The 24801-nt window shown below is 36.6% G+C and overlaps 1 protein-coding gene across 1 annotated transcript in view; it reads left to right on the forward strand.

The window, feature by feature from the left end:
* The first annotated feature begins 7601 nt into the window (after positions 1 to 7601).
* ITCH (itchy E3 ubiquitin protein ligase) overlaps positions 7602 to 24801 on the forward strand; it is a 69082-nt gene continuing 51882 nt past the window's right edge. The window contains exons 1-5 of the mRNA XM_068987604.1: positions 7602 to 7671; positions 15287 to 15428; positions 18610 to 18734; positions 19745 to 19882; positions 22485 to 22530. Of these exons, the coding sequence (XP_068843705.1) occupies positions 7602 to 7671; positions 15287 to 15428; positions 18610 to 18734; positions 19745 to 19882; positions 22485 to 22530 (521 nt within the window). The remainder of the gene's footprint in view (positions 7672 to 15286; positions 15429 to 18609; positions 18735 to 19744; positions 19883 to 22484; positions 22531 to 24801) is intronic.

Raw genomic sequence — 24801 nt, forward strand, 5'->3', positions numbered from 1 at the left:
GTGGCTACAGTAATTTGCTCTCCCACAAACTATACAAGGATTCCCTTTTCTCAACATCCTCTCTAACACTTGTTATTTCTTGCCTTTTTGATAATACTTATTCTAATGGTGTGAGGTGGTATCTCATTTGTGATTTTGATTTGCATTTCCCTAATATTTAGTGATGTTGACAGCTAAGAGTTTTATGATTTCAGGTATTACATTCCAAGTCCTTAATCTGTTTTGAGTTGACCTTTTGTATGGTGTAAAGCTGGTGGTCTAGTTTCATTCTTTTGCATGACCAGTTTTTCCAACATCATTTATTGAAGAGACTATCTGTTCGCCATTGTGTGTTCTTTTCTCTTGTGTATTAATTGTCCATATATGTGTTTGTTTATTTCTGAACTCTCAATTCTGTTCCATTGATTTGTGTGTCACTTTGATAGTACCGTGCTGTTTTGATTACTGTGACTTTGTAATATAATTTGAAATCAGAGTGAATGATACTTCAGCTTTGTTTCCCCGTACCCCCCTCAGGATTGCTTTGGCTATTTGGGGCCCTTTGTGGTTCCATACAAATTTTAGGATTTTTTTGTTCTTCTGTTTCTGTGAAAAATGTCATTGGGATTTTGATAGGGTTTGCATTGACTCTGTAGATTGCTTTAGGTGATATGGACATTTAAAAATGTTAAATTCTTCTAATCTATGAGCCCAAATATCTTTGTATTTCTTTGTGTTGTGTTCAGTTTCTTATAATAATGTCTTTAGTTTTCAGTGAAAGATGACCTTTCACCTAGCTGGTTAAATTTATTCCTAGATATTCTGTTTGTTACAGTTGTACATAGGATTGTTTTTCTTAATTGCTTTCTGATGATTTGTTGTTAGTGTATAGAATAGACTTTTATATGTTGATTTTTTTTGTACCCTGAAACTTTAGTATATTTTATTTCTAATAGATTTTTTGGTGAAAATTTTTTTAAATATATAAAACTATGTTGTATTTGTTTCCTGTCTGTTATTAAAGTGTAAGACACCCAGTTGGCATTGGAGAATTGGTTGTTGGTGTGGGGAACCCATCCACTGCACTCAACTTGAGACTTGTAGAATTAGCGACCAGCACCTTTACACTGTTAAGAAAATGAAAAGAGAAGCCATAGGCTGTGAGAAAATGTTTGCAAAACATATAAAGGACTTATATTTAAAATACACAAGTAACTCTTAAAATGCAACAGTAAGAAAACAAATAATGAGTAAAATATCTGAACAGATAGCTCATGAAACAGTGTACATAGATGATAAAAAGTCAAACAAACAAAAAGATGCTCAACATCATGTCACATGGGAATTACAAACTAAGCCACTAGTGAAACATCATTGTACACCTATTAGATTGGCTAAATTCCAGAAATACTAAATTCTGACAATATCAAATACTTGTGAGGATATGGAGCAGTAGAAATTTTCCTTCAGTTCTAATTGGAATGCAGAGTGGTACAGCCACTTTGGAAGATGATTTGGCAGTTGCTTACAGAGTTAAAACATAGGTTTACCCTTATCATCCTGTAATTGTAGTCCTCTTTACCCAATTGAGTAGAAGACTTACATACACAAAGAACCTGCATGATAGTATTTATAGCAGTTTTGTTCATAACTGCCAGAAGCTGGAAGCATCTAACATCTTTGGAATAAACACATGTGAAATGTTTATTCAGCAAATTAAAAAAAAAAAACTGTCAAGTTCTGAAAAGATACAGAGGAGACTTTAATCGTAGTACCAAGAAGCCAGGCTGAGGTTCTTAAAATTGTGTGATTCCACTATCTAATATTCTGGGAGAAGCAAAACTGTAGAGACAGTAAAAAGATAAGTGGTTGCCAGAAGTTCTTATTGAGGGAAGAAGAATGAATAGGGGAAGCACGGGATTTTTAGAGTTGGGAGATTATTCTCTGTGACACTATACTATTGAATACGTGGCAGTTATGCATTTGTCAACATCCTTAGGACTGTATAAGTTTCATAAAGAGTGACCCTTAATATAAATTGTGGACATTAGTTAATTAAAACTGTAGAATATTTCAGGTACTGATTAGCAAGGCAGACAAGGTTGCCTACCTTTGTAGAAATTAATAAAATTAATTTAAAAAGTCAGAAAAATTTCAGTGATGTGGTAGAAAGTAATAGTATGGCTACATTATACTGGGTAGTCAGGGAAGACCTGAGTACTAACTTGAGGGCTGAATGCAAGATGTTAGCTATTTAAAGATAAGTGGGAAAAACATTTTCAGCAGAGGGAACAGTTAGTGTAAGCCTATAAGTCCAGAATGACTTTAGTGTGTTTGAGAAATAGAATCCAGATTTACAATGGCTAAGGAGGAGAATGTTAAGGAGAGGAGAACTCAAGAAAGTAGGTCATGTATGGAATGAAGTGGAGCTTCTGTAAGCCAGAGTGAGGAATTTGGATTCTGTTTTAGGTGAGATAGGCCATTATTGGATATTTCAGCAGAGTAGAGCAAGATATAATTCTGATGTTGAGAAGAATACAGTAACTTTGATGGGAAATGGCTGAGAGGGAGAAGGAGCAAATGCAGAGGCTGCTGCTGCTAAGTTGCTTCAGTCGTGTCCGACTCTGTGCGACTCCATAGATGGCAGCCCACTAGGCTCCTCTGTCCCTGGGATTCTCCAGGCAAGAATACTGGAGTGGGTTGCCATTTTCTTCTCCAGTGCAGAGGCAGGGAGCCTTATTTAGTGACTTGTAATAGTTTGTTGACAGGGAAGGGCTGGTTGTGGCTTGGGCTAATGTAGTTAAAAGAAAGTAAGCATATATTTTAGGGTATATAGTAGGGTATATTTTGCGGATAGAATCTTTACAACTAGATGAGGGAAAGATTTAATGCTCATAGCTTTGGCTTGAGCAACTGGGTGAATGGTGCTGCTGTTGAGCCAGGCAGAGTTTCACCTTAGTCATTTTAGTAATGCAGACAGTTGTAAAGGTTAGACCTAGGAGTCTGGCGCTCAGGGGAGAAGATGGGCTTTGAAGTGTAGATTCTCTGTCTACTTAGTCTTGAGGTATTTTTCAAATTGTACAAGTATGGTATATATTTTCTTTTTAAACTCAAATAATACATATAAAACCACAAGTTCCCCATGACTTCCTTCTTTAGTACACAGGAGGGTAGCCACTATTACCAGTTTGGGATGGATACTTTTTCTGCCTTTATTTATATTTACCTATAGGGATATGCATTTTGTTTTTATTTGCAAAAATATTACATTATATATATTCTGTAACTTAAATATTCTTGAACTCTTTCCATTTCAGTTACTAGTAAGTTGTTCTAATTGTTGCATAGTTTTCTGTGGTATGAATTTGTGATTATTTAACTGGTTGCCAATTAATACTAAGGTTTCTTTGATTTGTCTTTACTATTATACAAGTGGTGTGTTTTTTTATTCTTAGAGATTTAAAATAAATAATTTTGATTATATGAAACTAACATGAATTAGAACATACATTATTAAAATTATCATCATGTTTTTGCAAAGCATCTCACAGTTCTATCACAATGATTCTGTGTAATTATCTGGAGAGAATCACTGTTTCTAAAAATGTTTGTAGTCTGTACTTTCATTAGTCTTCTTTACATGAAATTGTGTTTTTAAAATACATTTTATTACGATTTTGAATTTATTTTCTTTGCAACTTTATAATGTTAATTTAGAATAATCTATACTATTTAAAAGGGTATTTTTCCAGCAATAAACTGTCGCTGTAGATCAGCAACTAGAATAATACTTTATCATGTGTAAAGTCAGCATCCACATGTTGGACTTTTCTCACTGCCTCCTAATTTCCTTATCTTGATGTCATAATTCTGAGGCAGACAGTCTTTTTGGTATCGAGGAGACGATAATAACTATACATATGTGGTAATGATGTCTTTGAGGACTCTTTCTGTAACAAGCAGTTTGAATCAGAAGAATATCCTGTGCAATGCTGTGTTGACTTTTATGGTACACCTCAGTGCCTTTATATTCTGGGTGACTACTAATGGCTTTATTTATGATGTATGCCTTCTGTATTTAAAATAAAATGGCCCTTTTAGTAAATTGTATAAAACATCCAAAATGGTGCAATTTAAGTAGACATAGAAAGTGAAGGAAAAAAATATACAGACCAAGCCAAGGGAATGAGCTAGTCATTTGAGTTAAGGCCGCCAGAATTTTAGCTTTGAACATATTCTTTTTCATTCCTCCCTACATCTGTCCATCCCTCCCTCCCTGTCTCCTCAGCATATGGGATTCTGGTTCCCTGACCAGAGATCGAACTCATGCCCCTGGATTGCAAGTGGTCCTAACCCCTGGACCACCAGGGAATGGAAGCCTAATTTTGTATGAATAATGTAGACATGTTTACAGTTTCAGGTTACTTTGTTTTCCTTATTGTATTTATGTATTTCTTACATAGGACCTGGCAGATAGTGAGTGCTTAAGTAAATTTTACTTTTAATCTGTGACCCACTCAAAATATTCCTGATATTTTATCAAGTCCCCAAAAGCCTAAGAACATTTTATTTTAAAAACATATTTAGTTAAATTCTGACAGTATGAATAATAAACATTCATAGCATTTTCCCCCCCACATACATAATCATTCAGTCTTTCAACAACCTTGTGAGGTAGAGATGGTGTTATCCCCGTTTCTCTGACAGGAAACTGAGACCTAGAGAGGTTCAGTCAGTTCAGTCGCTCAGTTGTGTCCGACTCTTTGCGACCCCATGAATCGCAGCACGCCAGGCCTCCCTGTCCATCAAAAACTCCTGGAATTCACTCACACTCACGTCCATCGAGTCCGTGATGCCATCCAGCCATCTCATTCTCTGTCGTCCCCTTCTCCTCCTGCCCCCAATCCCTCCCAGCATCAGAGTCTTTTCCAGTGAGTCAACTCTTTTCATGAGGTGTCCAAAGTACTGGAGTTTCAGCTTCAGCATCATTCCCTCCAAAGAAATCCCAGGGTTGATCTCCTTCAGGATGGACTGGTTGGCTCTCCTTTCAGTCCAAGGGACTCTCAAGAGTCTTCTCCATCACCACAGTTCAAAAACATCAATTCTTCGGCACTCAGCTTTCTTTACAGTCCAACTCTCACATCCATACATGACCACAGGAAAAACCATAGCTGTGACTAGACAGACCTTTGTTGGCAAAGTAATGTCTCTGCTTTTTAATATGCTATCTAGGTTGGTCATAACTTTCCTTCCAAGGAGTAAGCGTCTTTTAATTTCATGGCTGCAGTCACCATCTGCAGTGATTTTGGAGACCAAAAAATAAAGTCTGACACTGTTTCCACTGTTTCCCCATCTATTTCCCATGAAGTGATGGGACCAGATGTCATGATCTTAGTTCTCTGAATGTTGAGCTTTAAGCCAACTCTTTCACTCTCCACTTTCACTTTCATCAAGAGGCTTTTTAGTTCCTCTTCACTTTCTGCCATAAGTGTGGTGTCATCTGCATATCTGAGGTTATTGATATTTTTCCCAGCAATCTTGATTCCAGCTTGTGCTTCTTCCAGCCCAGCGTTTCTCATGATGTACTCTACATATAAGTTAAATAAGCAAGGTGACAATATACTGCCTTGATGTACTCCTTTTCCTATTTGGAACCAGTCTGTTGTTCTATGTCCAGTTCTAACTGTTGCTTCCTGACCTGCATATAGGTTTCTCAAGAGGCAGGTCAGGTGGTCTGGTATTCCCATCTCTCTCAGAATTTTCCACAGTTTATTGTGATCCACACAGTCAAAGGCTTTGGCATAGTCAATAAAGCAGAAATAGATGTTTTTCTGGAACTCTTGCTTTTTAGAGAGGTTGAGCGAGTGAAGTCGCTCAGTCGTGTCCGACTCTTGGCGACCCCATGGACTGTAGCCTACCAGGCTCCTCCATCCATGGGATTTTCCAGGCAAGAGTACTGGAGTGGGTTAGTATCATACAATAAGTGTTGTAGCCAGGAATCAAGCCCAACTGTCCTGATTTTGTTATAAAATCTCTGTTATGTAGATCATGCCCTTACCACATGAGGATTAACTCTTCTGAGACTATGGAATGAAGAAGATATGTTAGGGTTGTTTATTTTAGTATAATTCAGGAGCCATCTTTGTTCCTTTCACAGATCAGATGTTTAAGTGTTTGCAGTGTCTCAGGCACTGTTTTGGGATTCTGGGTTTTATCAGTGAACCAAAAAAAAATGATTCCTGCTCACATGGAGTTTATATTCTAGCCCAGAGAATCAAAACCAAAAACATAACCAAGTCAATTACTTGGTATGTCAGAAGATCACATTGTCTGTAGAAGAAAAAAAATGATCAGGATAGGTGGAACAGACTGTTAATATTGTGAAGAAAACAAGTAGAACAAAGGTCTTAAGGCAAGAATGTGCTGGCATGTTTGAAAAATAATAGGTAGGTGCCTGAGTAGGGGTGGAACGTAGAGGGGAAATAAGATCACGAGGTAGGGAGGAGTGGAAGCTTGTATCATACAGGGTCTTTCACTTGGGTAAAATGGGAAGATTTGAAGAACTTCTTAACATCTTAAAATCATCCAGGTTGTGTTAAGAATAGGTACTGAGGCTGGACAAGGATGGGAAAAGGGAGACCTTTTAGGTTAATCTGGGCTTCCCTTGTGGCTCAGCTGGTAAAGAATCTGCCTACAATGCGGGAGACCTGGGTTCGATCCCTGGGTTGGGAAGATCATCTGGAGAAGGGAAAGGCTACCCACTCCAGTATTCTGGCCTGGAGAATTCCATGGACTGTACAGTCCATGGGGTCACTTTAGGTTAATCTAGGAGAGGGGCATAATTTAGGAATAAGATAGCTGTCAGGTGGCTATGAACAGGTTGATGATAGAAGTGATGAGAAATGGCTGGATTCTAGGTGTATTTTGCAAATAGAGACCTTAGAATTTGTCAGCAGATGGGAAGGGACATATGAACAAAGGAGTCAAGAATAACTCCATAGTTTTTAGCTTGAGCATCTGAATGGATGAAATTGTCTTCGACTGAGATAGTTTACAGAGGACATCGGGGTTCCATTTTTGATGTGTTAGTTTCGAATGTCTTTTAGATACCCAAGTGAAGTTGCTGTTTATAATTCAGGAGTGAAATCTGGGATAGAAATGTAAAGTTGGGACTTGTTGCTATATAGATGATATTTAAAGCTATAACACTGGATGATATCCTTGAGGAAATGAATATGAAGATATGAGAGAAGAGGGAACCAATAACTGAGCCCTAGGACCTTCCAGTATTAAGAGGGTAGAGAGACCAGAAGGAATCATCAAAGAAGACTAAGAAGGAATAATCAGTAAGGTAGGACATTAAACCTCGAGAATGTGTCTTGGGAACTAAAAGAAGAAAGTAAACCACGGAAGAAAGAAATTCAGCCATTTCAGATTTTGCTGATAGTTTAGCACAGGATGGATACTAGAATTTTAGCAGTGTGAAGGCCACTGGTATTTTGTGGTCTTCCGTGGGACGTGGAAATGGCCTGGTTAGCATTTACATATTTTTCAAGTGGGGGAATTTTTAATGTTTACAGTGTTTCCTTTGCCCTGTTCAGGTTTGCCTTCCTGTTGGTGACATGTCTGGCAGTGGATCACAGCTTGGTTCAATGGGTAGTTTGACCATGAAATCACAACTTCAGATCACTGGTAAGTCTTAAAAACATCTACTGCATTATTTCCCTCATTCTCTTTGTGCCCCCCCCGACCCCGCCACCCTCTCCAGTATCCTGGAGAATTTCTATGGACTGTATAGTCCATACGGTCGCAAAGAGTCGGATACGACTGAATGACTTTAACTTCACTTTCACCATCAATAAAAAATCTTTTGAGAAGAAAACCTTTAGTGGCTTTTACATATCAGGTGTTAAATTTTTTGCTGAATGAATAAATGAACATAATGTGTATATACATAAAAATAACATTTTAATTTCAGGTTGTTATTGGGTATGGTATATGATTTGGGTTTGTTAAACATGCTTGGGCAGTTGCTATTGTTTTTTGTTTTGATTTGGATTTTTTTTAGCTTTGTTGAGAGCTAATTCACATACTATACAGTTTACTCATTTAGAGGTCAGTGATTGTTAATACATTCTCAGAGTAACCATCACCAGTCAATTTTAGAACATTTTCACCATTCCAGAAAGAAACCCCTGCCCCATATTCCCCAGCCACCTTCAGCCCTAGCTTAATTATTTTTCTCTCTATAGCTTTGCCTACTTTGGTCTAATACAAATAGAATCATAAAATGTGTGGCCTTTGTCTCTTGACTTTTTTACTCATATTGTTTTCAAGATTCATCCCTGTTGTAGCATGCATTAGTATTTAATTTTTTTTTATTGCCAAATACTATTCCATATGTGGAAATACTTTATCCATTTATCAATTGATGGGTGTTTGGATTGGTTCCACTTTTTGGCTGTTATGAATAATGCTATGAACATTTGTGTATAACTGTTTGTGAAGTTGTATGTTTTCCGTTTTCTTGAGTGTGTTCCTGGGAGTAGAGTGACTGGGTCATGTAATATCCACATTTAGCATTGTGAGGAATTCCAAATTAATTTTCAAAGCATCCAGACCAATTTGTATTCCCAGCAGTCATGTATGAGGGTTACAGTTTTGTAAGCACCCTTGTAATGGTTATCTTTGGTTAGAGACATTGTAATGGGTGTGACATAGTATCTCGAGAGTTTGAGTTCATTTCTGTGATGGTTAATGATGATGAGCGTTTTTTTCGTGTGCTTATTATTAGCCATTTGTATATCTTTTTTTTTTTGAGAAATGCCTATTTAAATTTTTTGGTTGCTTTTACTACTTTGCTAATACCTGTTTTTTTCCTCTAACCATGCTAACCAAGTGGATCACTTTCAGATTAATGTTTCTTAAAATGCCACCTGATTTGTACCTGCTCAGAAACCTTCAGTGCTTCTCCTTGGCTGTGTTAGTGAATTTCTTTAAAACTGGGCTAAGACCGTCACAGTCAGGCTCCATATGATCTCTTTGTAGGGTCTTTTTATAGAAACCATTTGTACTAGCCAGTGAGGCACTGGATTTTTCTTTAGACAAGCATGTGTGTATTACACAATGGAAACTTAGTCTCTCTCCTTTTAATTTAATGGCATTTATTGATTATATTAGTTTCTGTTAATACTGTACCAGGCTTACAGCCGCCTCTAGATTATGAATATAAAGTTATAAACTGTATTATTATTATCTTTCTCGAAACCTAAAAGTATTTGAGTTACATAAAAGTAACACCTTCTTAAGTTGAAAGCAGGCTAGAATTTATTCTTGGGAATTCTTTCACTGATTCCAGTCTCTTTTCTTAGTGATACCTGATTTTCAGTGAAAGATTCTAATATTTCTTTGCCAAAGCCAGATTCTAGTTGTTTCTCCCTTCCCCATCCCTGGTGGCTCAGATGGTAAAGAATCTGCCTGCAGTGTGGGGGACCCAGGTTCAATCCCTGGGTCAGGAAAACCCTTTGAAGAAGGGAATGGTTACCCACTCCAGTATTCTTGCCTGGAGAATTTCATGGACAGAAGAGTCTGGAGGGCTGCAGTCCATGGGATCCCAAAGAGTTGGACACGACCGAGCAACTAACACTTTCACTTTCTCCCCATCTTCAGTCTAGTCTGAGTAGCTGTTTTACATTGGGCCAGGCTTCCTAAGACTTTTTTTTAGGGGACAGCTTAAGTTAAAATTTTTGATTTAGAGAATTTAATAGTCAGCTTTTCAAGTTATGTAAGCAATATACATGCTTTTTTATTTTTTAAAAGTCAGCAATTTAAAATAGTAGTATGAGGAAAGAAAAAGTGAAAGTGTTAATCTCTCAGTTGTGTCCTACTCTTTTCGATCCCATGGACTATAGCCCACCAGGCTCCTCTGTTCATGGAATTCTCCAGGCAAGAATACTGGAATGGGTAGTCATTCTCTTCTCCAGGGGATCTTTCTGACCCAGGGATCGAACCTGGCTGGGTCTCCTGCATTGTGGGCAGATTCCTTACCTTCTGAGCAACAAGATTTAAGTTATATTCCTTTCAACTTTTCTTTGCATAAGCTATCTATCTTTGCTATTGTGACTGTCACGGGAAGAAAAACACTTAATACCTAAATGTACCTCAAGAAGACATAATTCTTAGCCATTTATAAGGTTTTAATCTTGAGTCTAAAATTTCTGAGAATGTACAAGTATAGGGCAAAAGCATTTTAACAAAAACAGGCACTGTGAATTATCGATAAAAGTTATATATTTAGCAAAGACATCATTAGATATGGCAGATATGGAAAACATCAGATAATAAACAGTAGAGTGCCAAGTTGACTACAATCAAGTGTCCTTTGTAATTCACTATTTACTTTGCTTTTGGTGCTAGAAACCTCAGAACAAAGTTTTTTTCCCGCAAGTCACTTTAATTGACATTGTATTTTTTATTCTGTGTTAATGGATTCGCTGCAGTATTTGAATTTTTTGTTTATTATTTTATTTTGGTAAGCTGCCTCAACACTTCTAAAATTCAAGAAAGGCATAAATATGCAAGTATGAAATATATGCCCTGGTATATGGTAATGGCAAGTGATAATGACTTTGGTCAGGAAAAATGGGTAGTATTTGACTAGAGTTGCTGTGAAAGAAAGTGGTGCTTGAAGCATTGCTACTATTTAAAAAGTAGAAAGGTATAAAAGGATCTTTCAGGAATGAACATGACAGAGCAAATGGCCCGAAGGAGGGAAATGCCAAGGCTGCCCTCGACATCCCTGAAAGCCACTGCTGCAGAGCAGGGACCTGTGAGAATGCATAGGATGGGTCATCTCCTTGACATGAGTCAAGGCTGCCAAAAAAAGTCATTGCTAAGGGAGCTGGGAAGAAACCAGTGTTTTTAACAAAGAGCAGTAAACTGGATTGGTGTTTTAGAAAGTTGCTGTAAAAGACTGATAGGGAAATTTAGTGTCAAAAGTTAAAATGTTACTCTGGGGTTCTGCTCAGATTTATTTCTTTAGCTCTTTCTGTCATGCATACATTACATGCGTACATACATAATTTGTTTACAGTATATACATTTGCTAATGGCTTTTCCTTAACAGATGAGGGCAAGTAGAAAATTTATTAGAGAAATGACACCTTATAATAAGTCTTAATAAAAACTTGTATAAGTTGTAGCAAGAGTTTTAAAAAATTAATTCATAAATTGATACTATGTTGATAAATAGGTTGTTTAGAGAACTTGATGTGTTTTAATTTCACATAATTCTTTATAGGAACATCAAGGGAAAGGCAGCCTTGCTTTTCTTTTTCAGAATTTACATAAAGTATACCTCATCACAAGTGATCGAGTTCTCACAAGGAAAAAAATTCCTTTTCTATTTCTTTAATTTTGTATCTATATGAGGTGATGAATGTTCACTAAATTTAATTGTAATTATTTCCTGATGTCTTATATGTACAAATTTACACCTTAAACTTTAAAATCATGCCAGTTCATTAGTCACACTTTTTATGATTTGACTCTTAATTTATAGAAATAACATGAATAGCCATTTTGTTATTCCAATTTGAACTGGAGTAGAAAGGTGGTCTTTTGTGCTACGCTTTCATTGATCAAGGTACTATATGAGGCATCCCCTTGGGAACTTCTGTTGGCATTGAAGTGATTTCTTAACACTTTTGTTGGGTATTGAATGTACCTGTATTGATCCTTGTGTTGGGCAGATCCTTTTGTAATTTATCAGATAGTTACAAAAATTATAGCAGGAAATCAGAAATACCTACTTACTCTTAAATGTTTTTGAGAGTTTATCATATTGCTAATCATAACTTGATCTCAGCATCCTTGTTTGTTTTAACCTTGTCTTTATAGCCTTCCGATTCCCAGAATAAGTTGATTTCCTGGATCATTCTTTATTCTTTATCTCTAATTCTGTGGCCTGTTCCTTTACCTTAGACATAAGTCTGTTTTCTTACATCCTCCCCTATCTTTAGCCATTTCCTGTTTAATTATGTTCTGCACTTAACTTTAGCTATTATACTTACATGGGCAGAATAAGTACTTTGGTATTTCCTAGAAATTTCTTAGTCTCAGTCCTTACTCAGAGCTCATCATTTGAGGAAGAGAAACCATCTTATTTCAGTTCTTAAAAGTTGAAATTAAACATTACTGTATTTTTCCAGATTTACTAGAATACCATATATTTAGCTCTCAATGCTTAGAGACCAGGAGGGTCCTTCATACTTTAAAGTCAAGAGTTTATATCCAGTTATGCCCAGACAAACCATAGTTCTGCTACAGAGGCCTCTTGTGGCCTCTCATGACTTCTGACCACAGAGGGTAATCCTTGCATAACTGGTTTTATCTCCTATCAGTTCATCATATTGCTAATCATAACTTGATCTCAGCACCCTTATTTGTTTTACCTTGTTCCTTATAGCCTTCTGATTCCCAAAATAAGTTGAATAACCCAAGGATTCACTTTTACTTTCTTTACATTTATTTATTTATTTTAATTTTCTTTATACTTAAATTGTCAGAACTTCTATTTCATATTGGAGAGGAAGTTTAAATATACACACTTGGTATACCTTCCCATGAAGGGGATTGCAGGTTGAGTTAAATAAGTAAAAACTAAGAACTAAGACTGAATGAAAAGCGACAGGAGCCATATATAAATAAGAAAATGCTGTGCAAGCATAGAATGATTTTGACTTGTTAGATTTAAAGAACCCTTCAAAGAGAAGAGATTAAAGACAACTCAGGAAGTAGAATTGTGTTGGATGAAAAGGAAAAAGGATCATTATGAGTGGAGGGAAGTAGCGCATATGAGCCGTCAAAGTACATGGTCCTTGTGAGGGACAGCAAACTGGTAAGAGTGGTTAGAACACCAGGGGCCTGTGTAGGATTTTGTATAGCAAGAGGCTGTAAAAGTGCATAGTAAGCAATGTAAGATGCCCCAGAAGAATTTGAACTTCATTTTTCAGGCATTAGGGAGTTCAAAAGTATTGATATGGTCACCTCTGTTCTAGGAACAATTCTAGTAGCTATGAGGAATTGGACTGTAGAAGTGAGAGTAAAAATAGACAGTGGTTAGAGGCCTTTAGGTGTAGCCCAGGTAACAGATGATACTGACATTTTTCTGATTCATTTTCTTCTAGTTTATAATTCATAGTCTTCTAATTTACCTTGGGAATTTAAATTTTAGGAAGTAGTACATTGATCTGTTTTACAATGTTAGGACTCTAATGAAAGTTTTGTGCAATCTAAACTTTGAGATTTGAACACTTAACATAATTTCTCCTGTCCAAGCTTTGCTGTGACCGTTGGATAAACTTTTAAATACTATTGACCTTGTTCTTTTCTTATGTGTAAAAATTAAGATGATAATACCTGTCTTGCAGAATAGTCGTGAGGGTCAGTATGATAATATTTAGGTGCCAGACACAGTAAAACACTAACAGTTGGTGTTAGTCTCCCTTACTCTTTTTATTTTCCCATTTAAAGTTTCCTAAAATGGCTCTAGTGGGGTTGAGTGGGATTATGTGGTAAATAGCTTTCAAAAGTTTGAATCCTAAAAAGCCACTCAGGGTAGCTGCATTGCTCTTTGTTCTAGGCTTAATCAGTTTTAGAGGATCACAAGAGCCCCTGAAACAAAATGAACTTATGCATGATTGTATGGGCTGTTTCACTTTTTCTCGGACCACAAATGTATTAAAAATAGGGATTTTTCTGGGGCAATCCTGTGATTAAATTAAGTTTTGTATTAAGTAGTAGGGCTTTATAGTACATATTAGTCAGAGATAGGTCTGATCCCCACTTGAGCATTTTCTGGTCTGAAAAAGACATTTTGCTTAGTGTTTCCACTTTGATGTCTCACGAGCATCTCAAATTTATACATTCATTATAATACACTTGATTTCCTGCCCATGCTACCCTCCTCAAACTTGTTCTTTCCTAGATCTTTTCCGTCTTATTCAGTGATACCATCTTCTGTCCAGTTACTCATGCCAGAAACACAGGAGATATCCTTACTGCTTTTCCGTAGCTCACTGATGTAATCTAATCCTGTTGATTCTCATTAGAAAATACTGATTCCTCCCCATATCCATGTTCACCACCCTAGTCTAACCTACTGTCTCTTAGATGGCTGTGGCAGTCTCTTACGTGTAAAAGGACAGAAGTAAAATATTAGATCAAAGTGAAGTTGGGGGATTCAGGGCCACCACTTGGGGCTGTGCCTGCTAGAGTACCCAGATTGTCTATGTGTTGGACTGTATATTGCACTTCTTGCGTAGCTCCTATATAAACTTTCCTAGCAACTTGCAACAGCCTGTTAGTCTTGATAGGCACTGGCATCTCTGAACTTTGCTGTTAGAGTAGATATCCAGGTAGTAAAATAGTTCCTTGGCTGTGGTCATCTCATTTATAGGGGACCAGTCAGTTGTCTCCCGTGGGAGCTGTGGGGTGTTCCAGATGCAAATCTACTCTTGGTGCCTTCCTTCCACACAAGGCTGGGACAAGGCTGTTCTTTGTTTTATGGCAGTGGCGACTAACTCAGGCTCAGGATGTGAGAAGCTCTTGCTAAGGTAATATATGAGATGCTAGACATAATCTTAGTTGGTAACTCTTCCTTCAGTGGCTTTCTAGCATGCTTAGAATAAAACCCAAATTCCTTATCTTGGCTTGCAAAGCCAAATATGATCTCACCTTATTTACCATTTTTCTCTGTTTGCTCTAATTTTCTTAGATCAAAGCTTTTGTACCTCTTTCTTAATGTTCCCTTCTTCCTACCTTTGATCTTGACATGGATAGCTCCTTGTCGTTTAGATGGTTGCTTGAAAGTACCGTATCCTTAGAAAACTTCTTTACTACCAACTCATATTCTGCCACCTTAGGCTGTTTTTTCATCACAAGGGCTTATCTCTAATTATAAACTGTTCTGTCCAGGGTTTAGAACAATAATATCTGATAGATGGTAGGCATTCACATATTTGTTAACCAAGTTTGTCAATGTACTTTTTAATTGACCTGAAGATCTCTGGGACTGGTGATACTGCTGATGGGAATTTGTGTGGATGGTGTGAGGAAGTCCTATATTTTTTAATAAGATGGTAAGAAATACACAGGTCATACGTGAATAAAATTTGTGAATATTTTAGAACAAACTGCTTTGCTTCTCCTGAGTAAAAATAATGCTTTGTTTAATCTTAGTGAAATTAAATTGATTTTAAGGATGGACTAACATCTCAAATACTGAAATGTTTTCTCTCTTATTTAGTCATTTCAGCAAAGCTTAAAGAGAATAAAAAGAATTGGTTTGGGCCAAGTCCTTATGTGGAAGTCACAGTAGACGGACAGTCAAAGAAGACAGAAAAATGCAACAATACGAACAGTCCCAAATGGAAGCAGCCTCTCACAGTGTAGGTTTGAAAGTATTTTCTGTGGTGGTTTTTGTTTAATAGGTCAGCAGAAATGCAGCTTTTAGAAAGTTTTTCACTTTTTTTTGGTTCCTCCTCCCTCTTAATTTTACCCCCCTTGTTCTTTTAGTCTCGTTTCTCTTTAATTATTTGTTTTCCTAGTTTCTCCTTTTCATTGCATTCTCGTTTAGTTGTTGATGGTATCTCTGTTGCCACTAAATAGTAGCTGAGAGATCCCAGGGTTGCTGCTGCTGCTAAGTCGCTTCAGTCGTGTCCAACTTTGTGTGACTCCATAGATGGCAGCCCACCAGGCTCCCCGTCCCTGGGATTCTCCAGGCAAGAACACTGGAGTGGGTTGCCATTGCCTTCTCTGGATCCCAGGGTTATGGGCCCAGAAATATTAGCAGCTCTTTCCTTAATTTAGGTTGGAAATAGAGGGATATCAGGACCTCACTTCATTTTTTCTTATTTAATTTTTATTTTAAATTTTAGTTTTAAAATTTTGTGTTTTTTTTAAATTTAAATTTTTTGTTTCTGAAAATTACAGTGCCCACACAAAACCTACCCATTTTTTTTCTTTAAAAAAATTATACATTTTATTCTATCACCCTGTTTTTATATTAAACATTCATCCTTTTTTTCTGAGTACATACAGGTCTAACATCCCTAATATAACTATATAATACTGTTTAATATGGATGGACTGTGATTAATTTTACTAGTTTCCGATACAGTTGATTTCTAATGTTGTGCTGTTAGACAGTGCAGTATACATTCCTGTGCATATGTCTGTGCGTTCCTGTTTTTATCTGTCACTTAAATTCATAGAAGTGGGATATAGCTCAATTTCAGCACTAATTGACAAAGCCCTAAATGTTGGTAAGAAAAGCATAATAGGTTGAAGGGAATTATAGGTTAATTTTTAAACTTTCTACTAAAATGGAAGAAAATGTATGATTTATCAAGAAATAGATTTTAAAATAATACAGCATGTTATATTTTTAAAATAATACAGTATGTTATATATTTAAAATAATACAGTATGTTATATATTAAAGCATAGTTCAAAATATAACCAGTTGTTATTTTATCAAATGTAGACAAATTGCTTTCATTCCATAACATTTGAAATTGTTCATTTTTTTCTCTTAGAAAAACAAACCTGTTACTAAAAATGTTTTATTTTTAAATGGTGAGATGAGACACCTGAAATGATAAGCTCTTCTCTTTACATGATACATGCCTCTGTGAACAATATTTCTAATAAATGACAAAACAAATTGGATATACCTACATTAATCTTTAACATGGATTTTTGAAGTTCTAGTACATCTTGTTGTACTTAATAATGATTTGGAACAAATAAATGAAACTTAAGAATTTTACAAAGATCATCTTGAGACCTAATTTCAGAAGTATCATTCTAATGTTTCTCATCTGTATTTATTTCAACATTAATGTTTCTTAGACTTCATTTTTAATTAGTGCCCCATTAGAGATTTGATATAGATTAAAACAGTGTATGAGTAACATTTTTTTTAAAAAAAACAAACCTTCAAAAGGCCACAGGCTCCAATAATGACTGGAGATGTTCAGAATAATAGGCTGAATGCTCATCTATTTTCTACCAACTGCTATCTGTGCTTACTATAAATATACTTTTAGGCTCTTGAGCTGATAGCAACATGAACTTAGTGGTTTAAAAGTTAAGAAAAAAAGTTCTCCTTGTAGCCCTATATGGTAGTGCTCTTCAGCCTGGATATTTGGAGGGGAACACTTACTTCTGAATTTTTAAGTTACAGGAGATTGGCCTGCAATTTTAACACAGCTTCCATTGTTAGGTAGCATGCTTTCCATACTTGTCTCAAGAGTTGAATTGAAATAGTTTGCCATCTTTGATGGCAGAGTTTATCTTTCAAAGTAAAATTAATTAACTTTTATTCCATCCCCATTGTGATTACTCAGATGACTAACATAGAAATGTTCTCTTAATATTTACTATATGTTCTCCTGAAAGTAACATCTGAAAGTTTTGAAAGAGAATGAATACATTGTACCAAAAATGGGCAATGATTAGGTGAAAGTTTCTTACTTCGGTTACAGTATCTGCCCCTGGGAAGTCCTTGGTGGTCTAGTGGTTAGGACTCTGCACTTCCACTTCAGGGGGCGTGAGTTCTGTCCTTGGTTAGGAAAGTCTTACAGCCTCGAACCATAGGACTATTATAGGTTTTATAGTGTTCTGTTTTTCTAATTGAAATAGTGTTTATACAGCTTATTGCAAATTCAGATTTTTATTCTGTATTGGCATTTAGCAAGGTATGGCCTTATTTGACAGTTGTCCTGGACACTTTGCCTCTAGCAGTGTGAAACATGGGGTAATATAATCCTAAAATCTTTAGCTGACTGAGAACATTCTTAATACAAATTTTAATTACAGATCTTTGTTCAGATTACAGTCTGTCACCAGCTGGCTGTGTGATATTTGGCAATTTGCTTATTCTCTGAATATCAGCTTCTGTATGTGAAGATGAAAGAGGTATTCTCACCTCAGGGTTAGTGTGAAGGTTAAATGAAATAATCCTAAGCTCAGCACACTACCTGACATAAAATAAGAATTTAGTTTTTTGTACAAATCACTTTTTTGTACTCAGTTCTTTTCAGTCTCTCAGTCGTGTCTGACTCTTTGTGACGCTGTGAATAGCATGCCAGGCCTCCCTGTCTATCACCAACTCCCAGAGCTTGCTCAGACTCACGTCCATCGCATTGGTGATGCCATCCAACCATCTCATCCTCTGTCGTCCCCTTCTCTTCCTGCCTTCAATCTTTCCCAGCATCCAGGTCTTTTCTAATGAGTCAGTTCTTTGCACCAGGTGGCCAAAGTATTGGAGCTTCAGCTTTTTGTACTACTAAAGTAAAATTATTTTTCAACAGTTTGTAGCATGGTGAGCACTTTTACTTTTGTTGATGATGCATACATGTAATCGTCCCTGTAGGTCAGCAGTGCGTGAAGATGACCGTGTAAACCTGTAGCATTCAGATATGCTTTTCATAAGATTATAGAATACAGGCAGTATTGGCTGTAAACTGTAAGATAGGTGGTGATATTTTAATTGTAATTTATTTAGAATTCCATTGTGATATTAAAGGAAATACTTTTTTCACCTTTTTTTTTCTTCATTTGTAGTATTGTCACCCCTGTGAGTAAATTACATTTTCGTGTGTGGAGTCACCAGACACTGAAATCTGATGTTTTGTTGGGAACTGCTGGATTGGATATCTATGAAACATTAAAGTCAAACAATATGAAACGTATGTATGTGAAAATAAGAATAAGCTCAGCTTTTGTTATTTTGCAAGAAATTCATGTGCCAAATGTGGAGAAAATGACTGTTCACTGTTTGTTTTTAAGTTTACATGGTTGTAACATTAATAGAGAGATAAAGCTTGAACTATTTAATGCATTCTTAATATCTGGTTTGGCCATTCATTTTGGATCCAGTATTTTAAGTAAATTTTTAGTAGATATTTATTGAAGGCTATACTCAATTATGGAAAAGAAATAGAGCAGAGACGATTTTATTTTAGATGGTTTTATTTATATGTGTGTACCTCTCTTTTGATATCTATAGATACATAAAAACTTGTAACATGCATATTTTAATTAATATATCATGATTTTAAAAGACTTTGAATCCCTTGAGTATCTAAAGCATACTTCTGAGAATTTTATTTCTCATTTAGGATTTATAAGACAAAAATTCATTCGTAAATTATTTTTTCACTCCATATAATTCAGACATACCTTGCTGAGTAGTCTTAGTTGTCCTGATGGCTCATTTTGAAGAAGAGAATGAATATAATAAGTGAGATGATTGAGCTATTTAGTGTTTTTGTTTGTTGTTTAGTTACTAAGCTGTGTCGAACTCTCTTGTGATCCCATGGACTATAGCCTGCCTGGCTCCTCTCTCCATGGGATTTCCCAGGAAAGAATACTGGAGTGAGTTGCCATTTCCTTTTCCAGGGGATCTTCCTGATGCAGGGATCAAACTCACGTCTCCTGCCTTGGCAGGCGGATTCTTTACCACTCACTGAGCCACCTGGGAAGCCCCATTTAGTATCTTACATTGTGGATATTAAGCGCTAGGAAATTTTGTTCTATTTTTTAAAATGTTTTTGGTATAAAAAGTCCTGAAACCTTGGGTGAAGGGTATTAAAACAATATGTGTACATATAAATATACATTTTCTGACAGTTATGTTTTTAACAGTTATGACTTAAAAAAAAAAGTGACCATTTTCTGTAATTTTATTCTCTTCCAGTTGAGGAAGTAGTTGTGACTTTACAGCTTGTAGGTGACAAAGAACCAGCAGAGACAATAGGAGATTTGTCAGTCTGTCTTGACGGGCTGCAACTAGAGTCTGAAGTTGTTCCCAATGGTGAAACTGCATGTTCAGACAGTAAGTAATCACTTTAAAAAAATTTTGTTTTTATTTATTTGGCTGTGCAGAGTACCAGCTGCAGCACACAGGATCTTTGATCTTCATTGTGGCATGCAGGATCTTTAGTTGTGGCATGTAGGATCTAGTTCCCCTAACTAGTGATTGAACCCAGGCCCCCTGCATTGGGAGCACAGAGTCTTAGCCACTGGACCACCAGGGAAATATATAGGGTCTTTTCTTAAACTAGCCACTGTAAAGTATGTTGTAATTACTGCCATTCTTTTTCACATAAATAAATTATTTTATTTCCATTTTATAAAGAGACATTTTTCATTTTAAACTTTTAGTACATTGTTTCTATTAGGAACTAAGAGTTGAAAAGCTAGCCAAATATAAGCCAAATCACTGTTGTCTCTGAGAGTGATGAATTGATTTATAAAGTAGCCATTCTGTAGGCCAACAGTGGCAGTTAATATGGCACATTTGATGCTACACCTTCTCCAGTGCCAGTGGTAGACATAGTTTACTGTCTGTAGCAGTGTCTGATTTAGTTTAAATTTGACTCAAAATCCTTAGTACTGTACTGGACAAGCCAGTACAAGCTGGCATCGTTTGCCATTCCTCTTCCATTTTTGTAGGCTACATTTACTGAGCTGTCTTTGAGTTATAATAATGACAAAACCAATTTGTTTTATGTTGATGTATTTTTTAGTTTATGGTTTACTAGTGTTAAAGGGAATAAATATGAGATGTAGCTAGAAGAAGTTTGGCACCTGAGTTAGTCCCTGCGCAGCTAGTATGCTTAATAAAACCACCTCTCAGTGGATTTCCTTTAGATATTTCCATCCCTTATTTGCTAATAAGTGTATTTTCACCTGGAACACAGATTTTCGAGACAAAGCCCAGGTTAATGATTTCCTTGATTAGTCTGACAGATCTTTCTGTTTACCTAGAAACTGCATTATGAAGCATTTTGCAGTTATCAGGTGCTGTTATACTTCTGTTTCTACTTTGGGAGACTTCCTACTTCGTTTCTTTTTTTCATAGCATAACCTTCAAAGTAGTCCTGGTTATGTCTTCCAGATTGGTTCTTTGGGGTTAATGAGGGTAGAAAGAAATTTCTGAATTGGTTAAACTGGTTCAGAGTTGACACATTCATATAAATGAAATCATAACAATAGGTAGTCTTTGTATCAGGCTTCTTTCACTTAGCGTAGATAATGTCATTTCAGGTTTATCAGTCATGTAGCATGTTTCAATAGTCTGTTGCTTTTTATTTCTGCATAGTTCTAAATTGCATAGATGTACCATATTTTATCTATCCACCTGTACCATTTTTTAAAATAAAACCTTGAGACACTTGCCCACCTTGCTGAGTATGATATAGTAATAATATAGTGGTGACTCAGCATCTTTTAAATGAAGTAATCCATTACTTCATTGGAGTAGTATAGTGATGATTTCACTCTTTGAAAGTCGGGACTGTATTCAGGGACTGTTGTTCTTTAATTCAGTGGACGTAGGCTGTTACACTTGTTCTTTTTGCATTTTATAGTTTTTTAAACTTCTCCGTGTACTACTCTTGCTGCAGTCTGTGCCTTCCTATAGTACTCTCCCTCTCTATCACAGTTCCTTACTGAATCCTAAGGATATTTCATGAAAAAAACTTGAAGAAAGTATGACTGTTGTAGCATTTGTTTTGGCCACTTTGAGACCCATTTGTGCCTTTTCTGTTCTCGAAGCTATTTTCAGGGCCTTTCCATAAGAAAGATAGTACTGATTTTTCTATTTTCAAAATCTTCTCATTATCCTGCTGATAATCAGCACTTTTAGGGGGAGGTAGTTGGAATACAAAAGATGACTAAAATACATTTGAATTAGATAGAATCAAGCAAATGGGGACTTCTGTGGTGGTTCATTGGCTAATAGTCCACGCTCCCAGTTGAGGAGGCCCCAGGTTCCATCCTTGGTCAGGGAACTAGATGCCACATACCACAGGACAACAAAGCCACAACTCAGAGTTTGTATGCCACAACTAGAGAACCTGTATGCCACAGCGAAAATCTTCAAAGTTCCCATGTACTGCAGCTAAGACCTGGTGCAGCTAACTAGCTAGCTAAATAAGTAAGTAAATAAATAAGACATCTGAAACAAAGCAGAAGTAGCATGTGAGTAATATACCTTGACTCATTACCATCTCTTATGCAAAATAATCATTTGCACACAGACAAAAAATAGTCATTTGCACAATTTTGATAAAACTTCTCAGTCACGTGAGCATTTATCTTATTTTCCTTTTAAATATCACGTTGGACTTTAACTCCATTCCAGTGTGTTCTTTACCTCACGCATGCTCAGTCTCTTCAGCCATCTCCAATGCTTCACGACGTCATGGACCGTAGCCTGCCAGGCGCCTCTGTCCGTGGGGTTTTCCTGGCAAGAATACTGGAATGGGTCGCCATGCTCTCCTCCAGGATTATCTTCCCATCCCAGGGATGGAACCCAATCTTTGTTACTAGAAAGATATAATGAATGGTTTTGTTTACAAAGCATCTTTAGGTAAAAGGTGCATACGACTTCTTGAAATTCATTTTCTGTCTAACTTTTAATGTTGTTAAAGGTGCTTCACAGAATGATGATGGCTCCAGACCCAAGGATGAAACAAGGTAAGAGTTCACTTGTTACATATCATAGAATGCAGAAAGAAACAAGGGAGAATGAATAAATTTCATTTTCATCAAAACTTCAAGTTCCAGTTGATATAAAAATGTGTCAAATTTCAGAGCTCTAGGTAAGAAAGGAAATATTCATGGAAAATTCAAGAGCCTTAGCGTATATGACTGCAGTTCTGTGATGCAGGCCAGAGGTACCCAAACACTAATAGTTCTTCAGCTTATAGAAAGTGAATATCTTGGCGCTTTCCCAAAGGTAGGGAAGTTTAGAATCCTAAGGTCATTGTTGGACTGTTTCCGTTTCTAGGAAAGCTGGGCTCTAATTTTCTCACTGTGATTAAAGATAGAAAAGGTTTTAAAAATTAATAACTCTCTCTGTAGACTGGAAGACATCCTATGTTTTTGTGTTTCTTTTAGTTTTATTTTTTCTTAAGGTTTTTCTGAAGCCATGAAATGCCCCTCATAAGGGTGTCCTAATATTTCAGTGCTCCTTGGCCCTCTTTTGCATAACGAACCCACACTTTTACATTAGAGACAATGGCATACAATTTTGTAGTGCTTTGAAAGATTCTGTTATGCCACTCTATTTCATTTTTGTGAATCTTTCTCAAAATACTTTATGAAACCACTCTAGACAGCTGTAAATTTCTTGCAAAGGCATTGCTAGAGCCCTGGCTTTATGCTATTTATTTATTTAATGCTTTGTGTTTTCCCAAGTGAATCATTGTCACAAATAACCTGAGGAACAATGTCTTCCGGGTTTATGAGATTTCCAGACTGATCTTTGAGCATGTCTTTGTGTTAAGCATGAATTCCTTTGCATTAGCGTTTTCCAGAGAGCATGTCTCTTAGATAATGGGTTTGAAAAACATTTTGTAAACTGTCACATGCTGTTTAAATGTTGCTATACAGGAATCATGGCAGTGAACCGTTTGCTTTTGTTTGCTGACTTAATCACTTGGGCATGTGTCCAGTGAAAAAGGCAAAAACCTCCCCCCACACCAGACATTTAAGAAGTTTACTAAACAGCTTTAGGTTCTTCTACTTTTTTGTTTAAATCAAGCACTACATGTATCATCAACATAGTCCTGTTGGTTTCCTTTCCCCCATAGCATGTCTGGATATTTTGTATTTCTCAGTGTTGTCTTCTGTCACTTTTATGAATTACCAAGGTGACTGATGTTTAATGTTCAAGATTTTGTTTTTCAAAGTGCCTTCTTGACTGTTAATCATTGATTTGTATATTATGACCTTATTGTATTAGCATCTGGGTTCTCAGGGTTCTTTATCTTGTTGATAAACATCTAAACTTACATATACTAATAGATCAGGTAAATATGTATGGTGAAATAAACAGGCTTGTAAGAGTGAAGCAGAGAGCAAAGCCATGGTAGCACTTAATTTGTAGCTAATTGTTTTTCAAATATAATGGTCATAAGTTCACACTGACAGCTTTGTATAGTATATTGTTGTTGTTCAGTCACTCAGTTGTGTTCAACCCTTTGTGACCCCATGGACTGTAGCATGCGAGGCTTCTCTGTCCTTCACTAGCTCAGAGTTTGCTTAAGCTCATGTCCATTGAGTTGGTGATGCCATTCAACCATCTCTTCGTCCCCTTCTCCTGCCCTCAATCTTTCCAGCATCAGAGTCTTTTTCCAGTAAGTCAGCTCTTCACATCAGGTAGCCAGAGTATTGCACTTTCAGCTTCAGCATCAGTCCTTCCAATGAATATCAGGGTTGATTTCCTTTAGGATTGACTGATTGGATCTCCTCTCAGTCCAAGGGACTCTCAAGAGTCTTCTCCAGCACCACAGTTCGAAAGCATCAATTCTTTGGTGCTCAGCCTTCTTTATGGTGAAATTCTCACATCCATACATGACTACTGGAAAAACCATAGCTTTGACTATACAGAACTTTGTCACCAAAGTAATGTCTTTGCTTTTTAATATGCTGTCTACATTTGTCATAGCTTTTCTTCCAGGGAGCAAATGTCTTTTAATTTCATGGTTGCAGTCACCATCTGTAGTGTTTTTGGAGACCAAGAAAATTAAAGTCTGTCACTGTTTCCGCTGTTTCCCCATCTATTTGCCATGAAGTGATGGGACCAGATGCCATGATCTTAGTTTTTTGAATGTTGAGTTTTGAGCCAACTTTTTCACTGTCTTTCACCTTCTTCAAGAGGCCCTTTCGTTCCTCTTCACTTTCTGCCATAAGGGTGGTGTCATCTGCATATCTGAGGTTACTGATACTGCTCCCAGCAATTTT

The sequence above is a fragment of the Capricornis sumatraensis genome, chromosome 15 (assembly GCF_032405125.1).
Source record: "Capricornis sumatraensis isolate serow.1 chromosome 15, serow.2, whole genome shotgun sequence".
NCBI lineage: Eukaryota > Metazoa > Chordata > Mammalia > Artiodactyla > Bovidae > Capricornis > Capricornis sumatraensis.